Source organism: Lingula anatina, chromosome 10 (genome assembly GCF_051362555.1).
Source record: "Lingula anatina isolate TDL-2025a chromosome 10, LinAna3.0, whole genome shotgun sequence".
In the NCBI taxonomy this organism is placed as follows: domain Eukaryota; kingdom Metazoa; phylum Brachiopoda; class Lingulata; order Lingulida; family Lingulidae; genus Lingula; species Lingula anatina.
In genome coordinates, this window is record NC_141776.1 from 1,182,258 (window position 1) to 1,202,030 (window position 19,773).

At 36.0% G+C, this 19,773-nt stretch overlaps 2 protein-coding genes across 2 annotated transcripts; one reads left to right on the top strand and one right to left on the bottom strand.

Annotated features, from left to right (window-relative positions):
- The first annotated feature begins 78 nt into the window (after positions 1 to 78).
- On the top strand, positions 79 to 13,846 carry LOC106163822 (aprataxin). The gene is made up of 6 exons (XM_086996558.1): positions 79 to 422; positions 1,080 to 1,198; positions 2,511 to 2,561; positions 3,012 to 3,115; positions 3,566 to 3,647; positions 13,557 to 13,846. The coding sequence occupies exons 1-6, from the start codon at positions 252 to 254 to the stop codon at positions 13,639 to 13,641; spliced, it is 612 nt and encodes a 203-aa protein (XP_086852684.1). The 5' UTR covers positions 79 to 251; the 3' UTR covers positions 13,642 to 13,846.
- Positions 13,847 to 16,974: 3,128 nt separating this feature from the next.
- Positions 16,975 to 19,028, bottom strand: LOC106154457 (protein fem-1 homolog A-like). The gene is made up of 2 exons (XM_013528805.2): positions 18,909 to 19,028; positions 16,975 to 18,187 (listed from the first exon to the last, which is right to left on the bottom strand). Exon 2 carries the CDS (start codon positions 18,177 to 18,179, stop codon positions 17,193 to 17,195), a length of 987 nt encoding a protein of 328 aa, XP_013384259.2. The 5' UTR covers positions 18,180 to 18,187; positions 18,909 to 19,028; the 3' UTR covers positions 16,975 to 17,192.
- Between the last annotated feature and the right edge of the window lie 745 nt (positions 19,029 to 19,773).

Genomic DNA, 19,773 nt, shown 5'->3' on the forward strand with positions numbered 1-19,773 from the left:
CCAGGGAATTCCCCCGTCACGTGAACTAACTCTGTTACTTTCAACAGGTAGTCATAATTTTCAACCAAAAATTGTTGTTTATCCGAAAATACAAAAATATGAAGTCAATAAGAAAGTGTATGCACTCGTGTTTCATTTAATTTACTCAGCAAATTATTTTAAATTTGCAATCAAAATGAATTTTAAAAGTTACTGCGCTGACACCTATCGTCAGTTTTGATAAACAGGAGAGCACATGTGCAGCTGTGGAAATGTCAAACTCGAGCGGCTTGAAGCGGAAAGCGGACAACCATGGTGAAAAACACGACAAGAAAAGACCGGTGCCACCTTGGGCATTGGGGCTTAAGTCTTCGATGGAAGACCCCGCACTTAGGGTCGAAGACGATGACAGAGTTGTTATAATAAGGGACAAATACCCAAAGGTACTACCAGCTAGTACATGTACACATGTACTGACACTGGCGTACTACTACCGGTACGGCCTGTACGTGTACCAGTACTGAAGCGGGTACTACTACTACTACTACTACTACTACTACTACAAACATACAGTGGCGGATTTAGGGGGAGGGGGTTACAGCGGGGCTCCCCCCCCCCATCCGTTCGATTTCTGGAAAAAATCACACCAATGATCCCCTCTTGAAATCAGAATTTTGACTCGCTGAATCATATAGTTCTAATTAGTTTAACTTTATAAACCATACCAGATGGCACCATTCCCCTCTCAAATACCAAAACTTTTCTTGGCCCTTCACCGGACCCTGAACCCCACAACAAAAGGGGGGGGCTATGCATCCGAGGACACCCCCCCCCTTCAAATTATCCTGGATCTACCCCTGAACATACATTACGCACATCATGTACCAGTATGTAGCTTGTGGCTTGCCTCACGCACTGGGGTACATACTGACCTGGTGTGTATCCTTTTTCAGTAGGTTGAAAATTGTACTCGTACGAGAATGTACATACAGTGTTTTAATTGATGTTTTAATTTTCTCAGTTTTTTTGTATAGCCATGTGCATGACACAACCATGGTCTCTACTACCTTAATTGTTATAAAAGAGGATTTCTTTTTCAGGCAAGGGAGCATTACCTTATCTTACCAAAGGAAGATATCCGCAACTTGAAAAGTCTAAATGCTGAGCATATCCCTTTGCTGAAACACATGCAGAAAAAAGGACAAGAACTTGCAGACAAGTGAGGACCCAATATCAGATCCCTGGGGTCCCCATTTCTCCACATTTAGCCCCATATCAAAACGAGCAGAAGTCCCTTTATTTTTATTACTTGTTTCTCAAACAGTTTTTATTTTCATTAGAGGACATTAGGCCACACTTTTTTATTTTTATGGATGACATCCTCTGAGTACCCCAAAATCGGTGCGAGAGGGCGAAAAAAAAAAAAAACAGTCCAAAAAAAAAAAAAAATGCTTAAGTAAAGGAATGCTGTCAGTACACAGCTGGAAACACAAATTTAACCACAGAAACACGTATCAAACTAACAATATGTCTTTATCCATGCTCTCAAAATATTAAAGCATTGTGAATACTTCGTAGAAATGTAAAAAAAAGTCATGAATTGATATACTTCATATTACCAAATCTATTTAAGGTTATTTCATGCATTCATTTGGTATAGCAATCAATAAAACAAATATCAATCAAACAGTGTGTCTTTATTTGTATTCTCAGAATATTAAAACATTTTGAACACTTCACAGAAATGTTTAAAAAATGATGCAAAGATATGCTTAATACTACCAAATCTATTAAAGGTCATTTCAGACGATGCCATTTTGTCAACTTCAACTCACACGAAGCAGCTAAACTGTCAGGTGGCCTGTCCGACCTTCAGCCCACCAAATACCTCGACGCCCTTGTCGACCCTTTTTTCGCTACAGAAAACCTGGTATTAATGTGCTGCTTTATACAGAATGTCACAGAAATGTTTCGGCCGCCGCCAGCCTTTCGCACAATTGTAAAAAGGTGATATCTCCATGCCCAATATCAATGGCATACCAATCCAAAACGATGGCGCCCGTTCTCTTTATGACTTTTATTGTTGTGTAATTTGAAAGTAATCCTAGAGATGAATTTGACAGCAAAGTGGCCGCATTTCCTCATTTCCTTGCAAATTCAATAACAACGTTTGCGACAACCGACTTCGTTGGGGGGGGGGCTTTTTTTTTTTTTTTTTTTGGAGAACGGGCGAAAATCCGTGCGCGCGCAGGATGTCATCCATAAAATTAAAAAAGTATGGCCTTATCTATAAAAGCTTAAATATTTATTATTTGTTACTTTCATTTTTATCATCAGTATATGAAGGAGTTTTTATCCCATTAGCTGTGATCATGAGTAAAAAACTTACGATGTTAAGTAAAAATTTTTATTTACTTGTGCATCTTAAACTTACTCTGAATAATCAAGTTTATTTTAAGAGCTCACTACAGAGAACAACTTCTAATGTATATATTTTCTATTTAAACTGAAATAATTATTATATTTTCCAGGTCTCCTCAATGTCAGTTTAGGCTGGGATATCATGGAATTCCAAGCATGAGGTTAGAAGGCAAATAAATAAATAAATAAATAAATAAATAAAATTTCAAGAAATCAACTAGGGCTTGGGTATTTTTACTTTATATGATATTATGTGACAATGGAGGCTCTACCAAAGGCTCTTCTAGCTGTTACAGAATAAGCTAATGGACCAGGAGAGACTCTGGCAGAGAGAAGTGTACAAGTAGTTGATTGAAAAAGGGGGGGGGGGGGTTAAGAGAGAAATTTCCATTTGGAAATATGACTATAGTTAAGATTTAAGGTTAATCTTGTGGCAGTAGATAAATGGATGGATGGCTGTAAGAGATGTTAAAATTGTTTTTTTTTTTTTTTTTTTTGTCTTTTTTGGTATGGAATTGACTTCATGGTTGTACAGTTAATAACTTGTTATATTTTTCAGGAATTGATATTCTTTGTTACAGATTTGATAAACATTTTCTGTATAATTTCAGCCAAGTTCATCTTCATGTTATTAGTCAAGACTTTGACTCGCCATGCCTAAAAACTAAGAAACATTGGAATTCTTTTACCTCAGAATATTTCATAGACTCCTCAGGTAACATCTTACTAATGCATGTTCTTCAAATCAGCTTTGAAAAGAATCACAAAAGCAGCCTGGACATTTTTATTTAGTTAAGTGATTTTTTCCTTTAAAACAAGAATATGCACGTGTATACCTTGGTCGCAACAGTTTTGTATTCAGTGACCTCTAATTATGTTTTTGTTTTTATAAAGCATTATTTTGTTTAAAATGATATGAAATACATTTTACATTCAGAGAAAAAAGTACCATGGATTTATCCCAAAATCTGAAGAATTATAGAAAATTAATGAAATTTTGCCTAGTGTGATGGTCCATGCCTTCAGTGCTTGCATTTTCAGGATATTTTAAAAAGGTCCACTTTCATCTTAGTCTGCAGTTTTATAGCTCAATAATTTTAGTACACACTGATTTCACAATTTTCAATGTAACATTTCTGCTTTCATGTCCTTTCTTTTCTTACAGATGTCATAAAACAGTTAGAAGAGAAAGGCTCAGTCAAAGTGGATACTGGGAAATTTGAAGGTTATCTAAAGCAAGCCTTAAAGTAAGCATCATGCTGCCTTAGGATTAGTATTATTTTATTCTACATTTGCCCACCAAATTTAAACTAAAATTAGGGTTCTTTTGCATGCCTATGTAGTTCTTTGCATAAGGCTGCAAGATTCTGCTAAACCAACAGTATGACAGCCCAGAGCAGACAAGAGCACCAATTAGATTGATCAGTCATCTTTAAACCTGTAAAATTTCACCTCAAACAACATGGTCTTTCAACAAACATCATGTAAAATACAATTTGACTTTAAAAAATTCTGATTTGCATGTGAAAAGCAGACTTACACCTTTTGGATGTTGTCTGCCTGTTTTTGTTGTTTTTTTTTTCTGCAATACATCAATTGAACATGTTCAACAGTGGTGCCATTTTCCGGTTATTTTAAATTAAAAAGAAAAAAAGGTTCAATTTCTCAAGGCCCAGCCTCACATAAGAACTCAAGAGTTGGTCAGAACTTTTGGTTTACTTAAAAAGGAATTTTTTAACATCAGTCCTTGATAAATGCATACACATGTAAGTACACGCAGAGTTCCACTAAAAAGTAACCAACATTCTAACACATTGGCCAGTTTTTTAAAGTTTTGTGAAACTGGCCCCATATAATCATTAAAGTGCACTATGATTTATTCATTTAGACCAAAGTAGACTCTACATGTATTTCTCATTTAAGATACTTGACCAGCTTTATTCTAATGTTCATTTATGACACTGCATTTTAATGTCACCAGTCTTAAGATATTGATTAATGAAATCTTAGCCATGAGAAATAAATGCCCTGCCTTTGCAAATTAACTTTCATGATTCACAGAAAAACTTGGTAGTTTATTCCTTTTCCTGGAATATTGTCAAGGCAAATAAAGGTTAAGGTCTTGATATAAGAGGTCCTGTGACAGAAATGGTCTAAGTTTGCAAAATGTTAGAGGATAAAGATGAAGACTTCATGACTGTAGACTTGATTGGCTGTACCTCAAGTAAAAACACTTCAGTTTTTCATTTATCATTTTAGTAGATTTATGTGTATTTGTATTTGATTTTTTATTTACTATCTTATTGGACTTCATGTGTAAGTATTGTATTATTGTAGTAATGTTTGCCCTTACCCAGTCGGTGAATAGCTGCAAAGCTAATGTTTCCTTTCAATTTATACCCGACATAAAACAAGGCAGCAAAGCTGTCAAATGTACAGACAAAAAACAGAAAATAAAGATGCAAAATAGGTCATTTTGTCAATTTTGATGCAATAATAAATAATGCTTATAATAGCACTGTCAGTCAACACTGAATTTTAATCTTGCACAACAGGTAACATAGTCAATAACAGGAGTGGACCCAGAGATATTTTCTGACAGTATTACAAAGTATCTATGTTGATCCATCCTCCATTTTGATGGTCTTCCAACAGAAAAAAATAGATACCAGTCAATATAAACTTAATAACCTGACTGTCTTCAGGAAGACCCAGAAGATGGTCCACCCCTTCAATAAAATTACAGTTTCAGGACCATGAGAGTTCAAATTCACATTATGAAACTCTCAATATTTGAAAAATGATGACAGTGCATAAAATAATATTACATAATGTTTAAAGACATAAAAAACAATACAACTGCTTATGTGGAAATACAGAAAATGTGCAGAGCCCCAGGCAGATGAGAGTTAAAAGTCACAAATGCAAGTGTTTGAGAAAAAATTATAAAGGAAAACATAACAAAGCTAGAAAAGCACTTTGAGAGTGCAGACCTCTGCCAAGGCAGCAATTGTTGATTATTATTGATAATTGATTGATTATTGTTCCAGACCACCACCAACAATTAATCATTGTCCTCTTTGGCCCACTTCCGACAGTTCCTGAAAATTTCTGCAAAATCAGTCCATAACTTTTTGTGTTATGTGGCTGACAGACAAACGGGGGTGAAAATATGACCTCCTTGGCAGAGCTTGAGGTAAATATAATTCCAATGAAGATGCTATTCAAACTTTTAATCTTCCAGTTTGATATATATATATATATATATATATATATATATATATATATATATATATATATATATTTAAAACTTATTTGCAATATTAAACAAAATTTACCTGCATAATTATCACTGCTTCCTTATTATTAATCTAGCAGAGAGCTTTACCTTTGGGAGTTTACAGGGAAATATCAACAAGTGTGCTTTATGTAATCTCATTTAATGGCCTATTAAGGCAAATGACTTTATAACTCTGAAATTAATCTAGTGATACCCAAGGGTAATTTACAGACTGACCCACTCAAAGGTCTTTAGGCCCATAAGTCACACTTTAAGAAAAGCACAAAACCATAATGCCCAAAATAGGAGACTACCAATCCTGATGCAATAATACATTATGTTTAAGGAGGGAATGTAGGTTTGAGATTTTCTCTTAAAATAAAGGTCTTGGCTTTTTTATTCCTGTCACATTCATTTAACGTATCTTCAAAATATCTAATTATGCTTGGAACACAGCTTTAACTTCATCGTGTGACGTAATATTGGGATTTTGGGGACAAAAACACCATTTTTATACACCTGATTTTCTCAGGCACCTGGACAGCTATAAACTTGCTTTTGATGTCATTATGACACTTGAACAAAGTACTACAGCATGGAGTCAGGGATTTTTCTTCAGACACTTATTGTTGATTTTATCTATAAAAACGTGAAATTACATCAAAATATTAGGGAATTTTCACTTTCAAAGTCTATAAATTAGAAAAGAGAGGATCAATCAAAATTTCTTAAAAAGCACTTTTAGAGCATACTGTTCATAATTAGCATGGTGAATTTGGTCTCCCTCAGGTGTACAGGTAGATAGTTAAAGCTTGTTAAGATAACGCTATCTCGTCAATATTGAAAGCAAAGAAAACGAGCAAAAACCCTTTCAGTAAAGTTAATTGTCCATATAAGCAAATAAAATTGTTGACAGCTTTACCTGTTATCGTTCTGACGATCGCGAAGATGGGTACTCTTTTGCCGGTTGAAATTAGCTTGTTTGCATGTATTTGGATGTCAGAAAATCTTATTTTTGTATCAATCTCACCTCCTGTTAGTAACTTCAAGGGGTTACCGCTAGCACTGCCAGAATGATTGACAGGCAATCAAGTAAGCCCTAATGACCCAAGCAATCAGTGGCCACGTCAATTGCCGTCGGGGCAAGTGTTAGGGATGCGCTCTAGGATGTGCACACAATAGTAGCATCGCATGCGGTCTTGTCCACATTCGCCAAGCGAAAAATGGTTCGAAAACACGGTCGTGTTACAGGACGCCGATCGGACCACCAACAACAAGAAATAGACGCAACCAGAAAGGCTTTGTTAGAGGAAATGTCTAAAGTTGGGTGAGTCAGGAAAAATTCTGCGATAATTGTTGAAGAAAAAAAAAACACTATGTCGGCCTTTAAAGTGCGTACATGAATCCAGAACTGTACCTAGAATTGATGCTAAGGCTAATTCTCCAGCTCATAATTCGGAAAAATCAAAATGTTTATAATAAGCTCTTTCGTGACCTCAGCCTGATATAGTTCGCGCGGAGTCTAGCGATATCATTAGATTTATTTGCTTTACTTTCTTTAATGCACATGTATTGAACCTATGCGCCACCCAGTGAATAATTATGCTAGGGTGTGGGCTCAAGTCTTGTATTTACGCAAAACAATCTTGTGTGTTATTCCAGTATATTCCATACAGGTGACTTTAATAAGCAGAGAATTTCTTTATATTCCGTGAAAAATACACTAAATTTATATAAAATAATATCATGGTTGGCCAAAAAAATGTACGCACAGTGCATCCGTGCGTATGCCTAGTTACCCCCATGTATATTTTTAAAATCTAACACTAAACTGCATCGACCTGTTGGCGAAAATGGATAGAAAGAATGACGATTGTTGTCACGGGTAGCAAGCAACGGAATTTTCTTCTTTTCTTTTGCGTATCTCAAAAAGTTAACAAGAAAATCGAAAGAACGCGTGTAACAACAAGCAATATTCAAGGGAGAACGAGTATTTCGGGCAAATCCAATGTGTCGGAAAAGATTCATCTTAGCGCTGATCACAATCAAGAGAGACTATCAAAACAGCTTAAGCGGAACAATAGGCACTGCTTTGCCGATCGCTGTTTATGACAAAGGGGGCATGGCGCATCCCTGTTCTATTGTTTCCCTAGACGTGCTGATGCTGCTAAGGTCCGCCCACCGAGTTTACCCATGCCAACGGCCCTTGACAACGAAGGCGGGGCATATACCAGGCCACCGCTGTCGATGTGTGCAGCATCAGAATAATCAGAAAAAACAAATTTTTTGTTCAAAATGTAAAAATTTTATTCTGTTAAACGTTAAATACACGTTTAACCAATAATTAGACATAAAAAACCAAAAATGGCTATTTTTAGCTATATTTGGGTACATCCGCTCCTTAACTGCACAGTCAACATCAACTTATGCACAACAGGTAACACAGACGAAATTAAAAGCATAAGGCTTCAGGCCCATCGGAGTTCAAGTTTATACTTAGAAAGTGCCAGAATGAGAAAAATGAAAATTTCACAAAAAATGCATAAATTCAATAAAAATGATAATCCAATAGAGCTGGTTTTCTCATATGAGCTGAAGGCCAATCCTAAAAATCGTACTTGTAAGTTAAAAATGATAATAAGTAGCACAGTTTTCTTTTCATAATGTTTGCAGTAGCAGTGCAAAAAGATTGTTGTCAATTTTGATGTAACATTACATAATAAATTAGAGAATAATTATCACCAATTTTTGTTTATTGACTATAAATAGGATGGACATGTAGAAAATATGATTACCAATCGGCTTCATGTCCATGGGAGCTCTGAGTCCCACAATGAATATGCCAAAAAGATAATGAATATTACACTAAAATGTATAGCTTCCAGAAAAAGAAGCCAATTAGACTGCTTTTCCAACTCAGGCTGTATTTTAGTCCTGTGTTTCTTTTTTGAAAGTTTGACAGTCATAAGTAACACAGTTTTCCCATAATGGTCATCAAGGCAGCAGCACCCAAAATTGTGTTTTCTTCTATTTTGATGCAACATTACATAATGCTTAACGGCATAATGACCATCGATTTTTAATAATAAAATATAAGTGTCATGAATTTTCAGAAAATGTGACTAGCATGGGTCTTCAAGCCCGTGGAGGTTCTAAGTCACACCTTGGAAATGCCAATATGTGAAAAATTACATTTTCACAAAAAACTGTTTAATTGCCAGAAAAATTTACCAAACAGACTGCATTGCCTACTGAAGCTGTATTTTAGACCCATGTTTCTTTCCTGTAAGTTTGAGAACAGTAATTGACACGATTTTCCTTAAATGGTCATCATGGGAGCAGTGCCCAAAACAGGGGTTTCTTCAAATTTTGATGCAACATTACATAATGTTTAACAGCATAATGACCATCAATTTTTAATTATAAAATATTAGTATAACGCATATTCAGAAAATGTGACAAGCAAAGGTCTTCAGGATCATGGAACTTCAAAGTCATACATTGAAAATGCCAATATGTGAAAAATTAAATTTTCACAAAAAAACTGCTTAACTACCAGAAAAATTTACCAAACAGACTGCATTGCCTACTGAAGCTGTATTTTAGTCCCATGTTTCTTTCCTGTAAGTTTGAGAACAGTAAGTGACATGACTTTCCTTAAATGGTCATCATGGGAGCAGTGCCCAAAATAGGGGTTTCTTCAAATTTTGATGCAACATTACATAATGTTTTACAGCATAATGACCATCCATTTTTCATAATAAATTATACCTGTCATGGATTTAAAGAAAATGTGACTAGCATGGGTCTTCAAGCCCGTGGAGGTTCTAAGTCACACCTTGGAAATGCCAATAAGTAAAAAATTAAATTTTCACAAAAAACTGTTTAATTGCCAGAAAAATTTACCAAACAGACTGCATTGTCTACTGAAGCTGTATTTTAGACCCATGTTTCTTTCCTGTAAGTTTGAGAACAGTAATTGACATGATTTTCCTTAAATGGTCATCATGGGAGCAGTGCCCAAAATAGGGGTTTCTTCAAATTTTGATGCAACATTACATAATGTTTTGCAGCATAATGACCATCAATTTTTAATTATAAAATATTAGTATCATGGTTATTCAGAAAATGTGACTAGCAAAAGTCTTCAGGCCCATGGAACTTTAAAGTCACATATTGAAAATGCCAAAATGTAAACAAGACAGCACTGTTCTGAAATGGGTTTATTTCCATTTTTAACACTATTTTAACATAAAACAAAATAAACAGTTTACTGCCATTTTTATATGACCAACTAAAAAAATTGATGAAATGGGAAAAGTATCAATAGAACAGTGTTAAATGTCCAATTTCCTCCATTCTGAGATTCTGAACATAGTGGATGATTGAATCTGACAAACTGCAATGATATGAGTTTATTTCCATTTTTGACACTTTATTACACAATACATGATAACAAGTTTACCATGTTTTTTACATAATCAACTAACAATGTTGTAAAGATGCAGGAAATATCAAACAAACACTTTTAGGCATCTTATTAGTTAGAGAATTGATGAGATGGGAAAAGTATCAATAGAACAGTGTTAAATGTCCAATTTCCTCCATTCTGAGATTCTGAACATAGTGGATGAATGCATCTGACAAACTGCAATGATATGAGTTTATTTCCATTTTTGACACTTTATTACACAATACACGATAACAAGTTTACCATCATTTTTACATAATCAGCTAAAAATGTTGTAAAGATGCAGGAAATATCAAACAAACACTTTTACATTTCTTATTAGTTCAATTATGAGACTGTTAACATGCCTAAGAATTGAATCTGTGGAATTGTGAAAAAACAGCATAACTCCTAAAATAATGGCCCGATTATACTGATTTTTGAACTCAACCTGCATTTTAGTAAGATTGACCACTCCTGTGAGTACAATGACAATTGGCCAATCTGTTTTTCTTATATTGTGTTTACGGTGTTGCATATATGCTGAAAAAAGTGAAAAAAAAAGCATAACTTCCCTAAAAATTACCCGATCATGCTGATTTTCGAACTTAACCGGCGTATTATGAATATTCATCATTACTGTAAGTTTCAAGCCAAAATGTAGTACAGTTTTTCACTTATCGTGTTTACGGTGTTGCATATATGCTGAACAAGACAGCACTGTTCTGAAATGGGTTTATTTCCATTTTTAACACTTTTTTAACATAAAACAAAATAAACAGTTTACTGCCATTTTTATATGACCAACTAAAAAAATTGATGAAATGGGAAAAGTATCAATAGAACAGTGTTAAATGTCCAATTTCCTCCATTCTGAGATTCTGAACATAGTGGATGATTGAATCTGACAAACTGCAATGATATGAGTTTATTTCCATTTTTGACACTTTATTACACAATACATGATAACAAGTTTACCATGTTTTTTACATAATCAACTAACAATGTTGTAAAGATGCAGGAAATATCAAACAAACACTTTTAGGCATCTTATTAGTTAAATTATGAGACTGTTAACATGCTTAAGAATTGAATCTGAGGAAATGTGAACAAAACAGTATAACTTCTAAAATAATGGCCCGATTATGCTGATTTTCGAACTCAACCTGCGTTTTAGTAAGATTGACCACTCCTGTGAGTATAATTACAATTGGCCAATCCGTTTTTCTTATATTGTGTTATCAGTGTTGCATTTATATTGACAAGCCTGTGGAACTTCAAAGTCACACCTTGAAAATGCCAATATGTGAAAAATTAAATTTTCACAAAAAAAAAAAAAAAAAAAAAAAAATGTTTAAACTGGCAGTAAGAATTACCAAACAGACTGCATTGCCTACTGAAGCTGTATTCTAGTCCCATGTTTCTTTCCTGTAAGGTTGAGAACAGTAAGTGACATGGTTTTTCTTAAATGGTCATCATGGGAGCAGTGCCCAAAATAGTTTTTTTTTTTTTTTTTCAAATTTTGATGCAATATTACATAATGTTTAACAGCATAATGACCATCAATTTTTAATAATAAAATATTAGTATCATGGATATTCAGAAAATGTGACTAGCAAAGGTCCTCAGGCCCATGGAGCTTCAAAGTCACAACTTGAAAATGCCAAAATGTAAACAAGACAGCACTGTTCTGAAAATTTTTTCCCCATTTTTAACAATTTTTTAACATAAAACAATATTAACAGGTTACTGCCATTTTTATACGATCAACTAAGAAAATTGATGAGATGGGAAAAATATCAATACAACAGTGTTAAATGTCCAATTTCCTCCATTCTGAGATTCTGAACATAGTGAATGATTGAATCTGACAAACAGCAATGATATGAGTTTATTTCCATTTTTGAAACTTTATTACACAACACATGATAACAAGTTTACCATCATTTTTACATAATCAACTAACAATGTTGTAAAGATGCAGGAAATGTCAAACAAACACTTTTATGTATCTTATTAGTAAAATAATAAGACTGTTAACATGCCTAAGAATTGAATCTTAGGAAATGTGAAAAAACAGCATAACTTCTAAAATAATGCCCCGATTATGCTGATTTTCGAACTCAACCTGCGTTTAAGTAAGATTGACCATTCCTGTGAGTTAAATGACAATTGGCCAATCTATTTTTCTTATATTGTGTTTACAGTGTTGCATATATGCTGAAAAATGAAAAAACAGCATAACTACTAAAATAGTGGTCCGATCATGCTGATTTTCGAACTTGACCTGCGTTTTAGTAAGATTGATTACTCCTGTGAGTTTCATGACAACAGGCCTAATGGTTTTCCTTAAAATGTGTTTACAGGATTGCATATATGCTGAAAAGTGAAATAACAGCATAACTTCTACAATAATGGCCCGATTATGCTGATTTTCGAACTTGATCTGCGTTTTATGAATATTCATCAGCTCTGTAAATATAAAGCCAAAAAGTAAAACTGCCCTCCACTTATCGTGTTTACAAGGAAAGTGCACGGCGCCGACGGCGACGGCGACGACAGACGCAGGTGATGGCAATATGTACAGACACATCTGTGTCTGTACATAAAAATAGTGAAAAAACAGCATAAATTCCATCAAAATAGCCCAATCATGCTGATTTTCGAACTTGACCTGCGTATTATGAATATTCATCAGTTCTGTAAGTTTCAAGTCAAAACGTAAAATGGTTTTCCACTTATCGTGTTATCGGTGCTGCATATATGCTGAAAAAAGTGAAAAAACAGCATAAATTCCCTAAAAGTGACCCGATCATGCTGATTTTCGAACTTGACCTGCGTATTATGAATATTCATCAGTTCTGTAAGTTTCAAGTCAAAAGGTAAAATGGTTTTCCACTTATCGTGTTATCGGTGCTGCATATATGCTGAAAAAAGTGAAAAAACTGCATAAATTCCCTAAAAGTGACCCGATCATGCTGATTTTCGAACTTGACCTGCGTATTATGAATATTCATCAGTTCTGTAAGTTTCAAGTCAAAACGTAAAATGGTTTTCCACTTATCGTGTTATCGGTGCTGCATATATGCTGAAAAAAGTGAAAAAACTGCATAAATTCCCTAAAAGTGACCCGATCATGCTGATTTTCGAACTTGACCTGCGTATTATGAATATTCATCAGTTCTGCAAGTTTCAAGTCAAAAGGTAAAATGGTTTTCCACTTATCGTGTTATCGGTAAAAGTGCACGGCGACGGCGACGACGGCGACGACAGACGCAGATGATGGCTATATGTACAGACACATCTGTGTCTGTACATAATAAAAATCATTGTATTGTATTGTATTGTATTGTATTGTATTGTAAAGTGTGTGGGTTTCCCTTTACTGGCATACATATTTCTCAGTTGACTATATTTCATTTTCAGGTGCCATGTATGCAAAAAGGATTTCAAAACCATGCCTGCCCTCAAGTCCCACATTTTACAGCACGCTCCGAAGAAACCCCCCTGACGCACGAGCTTAAGACAGTTTGTCTTTGCGAAATGTTTCCTTTTCTTCAAATGTTCTTGATGATATGTGGTATAAATGGATGGCACTTGCACATTGAAGAAATAAATTCTATCCTGTTTAAAAAAAGTTTATGAAGATTCTTGTTTGTGCTGAAATGTTGAAATTGATGGAACATACACAGTTGAAATAAATAATCCTGAATATTGCGGTGACTTTGTCCCATCAATAATACCAGTTGCACTGAAATGAAATGTTATTTAAATACTCATGGGTATATACTGTACAATGAAAAAGATATCTACAAGAATCTTATGTAAAAGGATGTTTACAACTAGACTTATTAATTTACAAGGGCCATTGTACATGCATTAGCTGATTTTGGGGGGGGGGGGGGGGAAGAAGGGGAGTAAAGGAGGTCCGGACCCTCCCACCCCCCATCCCCTTCGGTTTCTGAAAAACTACTTCCCTATTGAAATAAGAATTTTCACTAGCTAAAGCATAGTTTTCTTCCAAGTAAATTATAACAGATGACTTTTTGCTCAGATTAACACACGTGTCCACGCACAGTATTATACTAAAACTCCAGTGTACTTCTGTGCCCCTTATGTCCAGCTCAAGTCCATTACATAAAATGAATACATCATGAACTGTAGCTCCCCCCCCCCCCCGACCTTTTTGAAAATGTCCTAACGTCACATTTTTATATGTGTACATATCCTGCAAAGAGTAATATGATCTTTTTTATATTGTGAATCCATAGCCCATAACTTTTGGGGGAGTTTCCAGCATAAGTGAATGGAAAGTTATAAGTAATGATTAACTGACCTTAAACAGCCGCCATTTTTCTGTCAACTCAAGTGGCAATTAGTCGCAAATTAAATTAGTCACAATTAAATAAGTAACAATTAAATTTCCCAACAAAATATATCTTGAGTGGTACGGTATATGTACATGTAAACGTGTGATTCTTGAAGCTGATTGGTGAATCTCGCCCCCCCTCCCCCCCCCCCCCCCCCCCAAAAAAAATAATAAATAAATCAGTACCAATCAATGCCTGAGCTGGATAACATCTGGCAGGTTGTTAGAGGTCTCCACCTATTATAAGTTCACGCAATTTGATGAAATTACATCCAAAGGTAGGGCCTAAGCATACAAAATTCTGTAAAAACCCCCAAAGGGTTTCCCTGTGTTATTTTTTCATTTTTTTTATTAACAATAAACAATATATATGATAATCAAATCAGTTCATCCTACGGGTATCATCCATCTACAAAAATTTTTAACAAAAAAAAATGAAATTAAGGCCCCTGTCGTCAGAGAAAAAAATTTCGCTTATTAATGTGCAGAGTGGTACATGTAACAGCAAATTAATAGAGTTGCTTCTGACAATCACCTTCGCTTCATGTTGCTCATGTAATGTAAATTGATAAAGATGAGAAGTGTCAGCTTTGACAGGATTCACTCGCTTTGCACCTATCAAAACTGTCATTTTAATGTGAAATGTTGCCAAGGTGTTAAATACGAGAAAGATATGACTGGGAAATGAAATGTTACAAACTTAAGGATGAACCACGAGTCAAGGTGAGTGTTATACATCGAGCAAAAAAGCTCGTTTCCCTTACTTAAATGTTATTACCTGCAGTGTATACCCCTACCTCTTGAAGCTAATTACTTCTATTATCAGACATGGGGAAAACTTTGGAGTAACTGAAGGTCGGGGGGACCCGCTCGACAAGAAATAAGCAGGTTTTCCCCATCTTGTTAACATATTGTTTGTTATTATGTTTTGTATTTTCACATAAACCTTATCAGTCTTAAGGCCCTGCGATATTAAAAATCTTGTAAGTCGTCTGCCATTTTAAGTGGTCATAAAAAGATGGACAGGCACTTTTACAGGAGCAGATCCAGAGATATTTTCTGAGACCATTCCAAATTATCTTTGATGATCCATCCCCCATTTCTGACGGTCTTCCAACAGAAAAGATCAGATACCTGTCAATGTAAACTTGAAAATCTGACCGTCTTCCGGAAGACCCAGAAGACGGTCTAAATCCGTCCCTGGTTTTAGTTCCCCACGTCTGATATTCAGCGTACGTTTTATGAAAAAATTCCATACGGTTTCGTGTATTTTTCATGCATATTTTAGCAATATGTTTCAGTTCCTTTATATGATAACTATAACACGGCGTGCACGACTCTAAACCAAATAACCTGTTGTATGCGATTCTCGATTCAAATTCGGAGCTATCGTACATGTATTATTGTCCTGCTGCTTCCGTAGATACGATGCAATAAATAAATAGAAGGGGTACGAATATTTCAAAAGAAAATTTTGAAAAGATTTTAGACAAAGGAGAAAAACCTCGAACGCCGATACACAATTCTAACTTTTCAGCATAAAACCCTATCCTACCAAACGCCCTACTGTTATTTTAATAAGATTGAAAAAAAGAATAAGGAAACGAAGCAATATCATTTTACTATCAAATACGAATCCTCCCAAACACCCTATTTGTTATTTTAAGAAGATTGAAAAAAGAAGAAGGAAATGAAATAATGATATTATTTTACTAGTTGTCTGAAAACTATTGCTTTATAATTCTGCTATATAAGCGATAAGACTCGTATTACTGTTTCTCTTTTGGTTTTCTTTAGATTGATTTGTTGTATTTTTTATTTTAAAGTTGGATTAAAAAGAAAGAGGAAATGAAACAAACACTGCAACAGTATCATTTTTACTAGTTCTCTGAAAACTATTGCTACATAATTGTGCAATATATGCCATAAGGTAGACGTGTAACTGGTTTTATTTTATTTTATTTTTTTATTTATTTCATTTTTTTTTCGCTTCCTTTAGATTGTTTGATGTATGGAAACACAAGGGAAGGACACCGTTTATTATTGCTCAAACTCCCTTAGCTAAGTCCTCGATCTACCATTCCAGTCCATAAACACGTTTTTTTCTTTTTTCTTTTTTTTTCTTTTTTTGCATATTGGCATAAACGTTTGATGACGGTATAGGGTCCTAAAATACGTTAATGCCTTATCATTGCATCAATGTAGATTCAATATAGATCCACAAGCTGTACAATTAATATGCTTTGCCGGGGGGGGGGGGGGGGGGGGTTCAGTATATCAGTGCAGAACACAGGTTATTTGTACCACGTTGATATTCGTCTACCCCAGTAGACGCTTGTGACTTCAGAAGGACAGAAAAGAAGAAAAAAGTTAATGCTTCAAATGTACAGGGGGTGGAGGCCATTGTGCCCTTGTATCCCCTCCCCCCACCCACATCTCCGCATCCTATGCAAAGTCCCAATAGATATACATATATATATATTTATATATTTATTTCACTGCAGTAGCATTGGCATACCCTCTACGGTACCATGGTGACAGATTGATTTTCCACAGATATTCACAGATATGTCTATAGATAAATAGACAGTCATTTTGGCTCTCAGTCGATTCAGCAAAATATGTCCACAATAATAACTGCGGCCAAGGTAGAGGGTTGCATTAGCACACGAACGCAAAGGTTGGCAGTTCAGTTACTCATCATCATCAAAATCCGACTCAAAGATGGACGCGGGTCTTATCTTGGTGTGTCCGTAATGCTTACGGAACCGATTATCCAGCAAAATTTTGGCTATTTCTGTGTGTCCGTTTCTACTCGCCCAGTAGACGGCATCGTGCCCCTCGTGGTCTTTGGAATTCACGTTGTCCCCGTACTCCAAGAGGAACTTGACGGCGGTCACGTGACCATGGGCGGCGGCCACCATGATAGGGGTGACACCCTTTTTATCCGGGATGCACTCAGCACCGTAGCGGATGAGCAAGCGAAGGCCGTTCACGTTCCCTCCCCTCGCGCACCATGCGAGTAACGTCATTCCGTCCGCGTCTTGCTCGTTTACTTTGTTATAATGGGCTTCTTTTAAGAGGTACTTTGCGACCTCGAAATGGATTCTGTCTTTGGTGCTGAGGGCAGCTAGCAGGCAATTATAGTTAACTTCAACGCCAGCTGTGTTTTCGATGAGAAATTTCACAATGGTGCAATGGCCTGAATAGCAAGCCACTTGCAGGGCCGTAGAACCGATAGCCGTCCGTTCGTTGATACTTTTGTCACCCCCAAGCCAAACAATCGCTTTCACCAGGTTCACATTTCCCATTTGGCACGCGATCCAAAGCGGGGTAGCATCTGCGACTTTTATGACACCACCCCTGTCCAGAGCGACATCAACCGTCCCTTTCCGGCAGACGTCTGCCTTGCACTCGTTGACCAAATACGCCAAAATATTTGCAGAACCTGATTTCACCGCAAGATGTACAAAAGTCATGTCTTTGTAAGGAGACCCCACAAGTTTCTGCATTCGCTCTGGTCCCAATTCATTTCTCATTTCTTTAATGGCAAACAGATTCTTTTGTTCCATCAACTCGGCTAATTTGGTCTGGTATTTGGGCAAAAGGGCCATTTCTTCATTTCGCTCTGTCGTCTGCGTGTCAGTGACGTCATACAGCTTTGAAGTTTCTGTTCCCATGACGAGGGCTAGAAAATAAATGAACACGTTTTAAAATTTTAAGTACACATCTGTTCTCGTTAATGTTATTTTGCCCCGTTCCACAACAGTCATTTGGAAACTTATTTATGACTTTGTAAGACGCAGGTTTAAAAAAACTGATTGTTGTGACCTTTATAAGCTTTCATCTTTCATCATTAAGCTCTTCACCATTATGCTTCTTTCTTGCAAAGTAAAACGAATTCAAAATCTTGATATAATTTGGTGGATGATGTTTAGTGTCACTTTTAGGTGATAAGAAGTGGGGGGGGGGGGGGGGGAGAGACAAGGGTAACGCTTCAAAGACAATGAACCGATTCCCTGCGTTCTGGAAAGGTTGAAAACCACTGTTTTCGGCAGTATTAAAGACAGTATTAGATATTTTGTAAAACTGTAATGAAATGCCATTATGTTAGGTAAATTTACTGCTTTCAAAAATATCAGGAAGAAATGGAAATTTGATCTTGGAATTCAGCTGCCAATTCTGAAAATCTTTCAACTCGATATTCATTGCGGTAAGGCTATATGTGGAAAGGATTTTCTTCTAGCGTCCCTTGCGCTTTACAACAATATACTGAATGTGTACAAACGTAGGCCTACCTTAAAAGCGTAATCATTACGAAATACTATAGATTATACATTTGGTGATCTAAATACTAATTACCTTTATGTTAAGAGAGAGAGAGAGAGAAAGTCATACAGTGCACATACCTTTTTATCGCTTTGGTTAAAAGAAAAAAGACCCTCAAATCGCGTCGCCAGGTTCTGGTACCTGCCCAGCTCAGCGTTAAAATGCCTTCTGCGTATTTCAACTCTGTGAAGTATGGCACGTGCGTTCAATCCCTGACTACTCCTAATTATTTTGATTGACACACACGCTGGGGAAACCTTGTTGGCGTACCGGAGTAGTGAAACTTTGCCAATAAAATTGGCACGAATTTTATTTACCGTATTTCTGGCTATTTTCATGTTTATTAAGTGTCCATTGCTGTTTAAAAAAAAACGTGCCCATTGTCTGGTTCTCTATCATATTTAGGAGACACCCTGGGATCCTTTCCAGAATATGTTTGTATATTTACATCAGAAAAATTGGGTTGAATTTTAGGAGATTCTGGTTTGTGAGACAAGGAGTGGTCTATCCATTTATCTATTTACCCTTTTCACCCCCCAGCTGAAATAATGCTTAAGCGAATGTATATTCCAGTTAATTTTCGAGGTTTTCCTTGATATCTTTCTTATGTGTAAAATTCAAGATGCAGCGATCCGTGTATCACAAATGGACATTCTAAGCAAATCTGCGAATAAAACGCAAAATCTTACAGACAACATGCCGACTTTCGTCGGGGCCGTAGCAATAGTCCGAAGGTTCAATAGTCCGAAGGTTCATTGGTCCGAATATTCACTATAGAACCTTCGGACCAATGAACCCTTGATTAAAAAATCGATGAAAATGTCACCACTTTTCGGACCAATGAACCTTCGGACCAATGAACCTTCGGACTATCGAGACGCCCCCCTTCGTCTGTTGTAAATCGTTTCATTTAGTGCACGATGGGCATTTTTTTTTCCAATTTAC

Coding starts and splice junctions, on each gene's coding strand:
- LOC106163822 (XM_086996558.1), top strand. CDS start 252: ATGTCAAACTCGAGCGGCTTGAAGCGGAAAGCGGACAACCATGGTGAA. Junction 423..1,079: donor TAAGGGACAAATACCCAAAG/GTACTACCAGCT, acceptor TTTCTTTTTCAG/GCAAGGGAGCATTACCTTAT. Junction 2,562..3,011: donor CATGGAATTCCAAGCATGAG/GTTAGAAGGCAA, acceptor GTATAATTTCAG/CCAAGTTCATCTTCATGTTA.
- LOC106154457 (XM_013528805.2), bottom strand. CDS start 18,179: ATGGGAACAGAAACTTCAAAGCTGTATGACGTCACTGACACGCAGACG.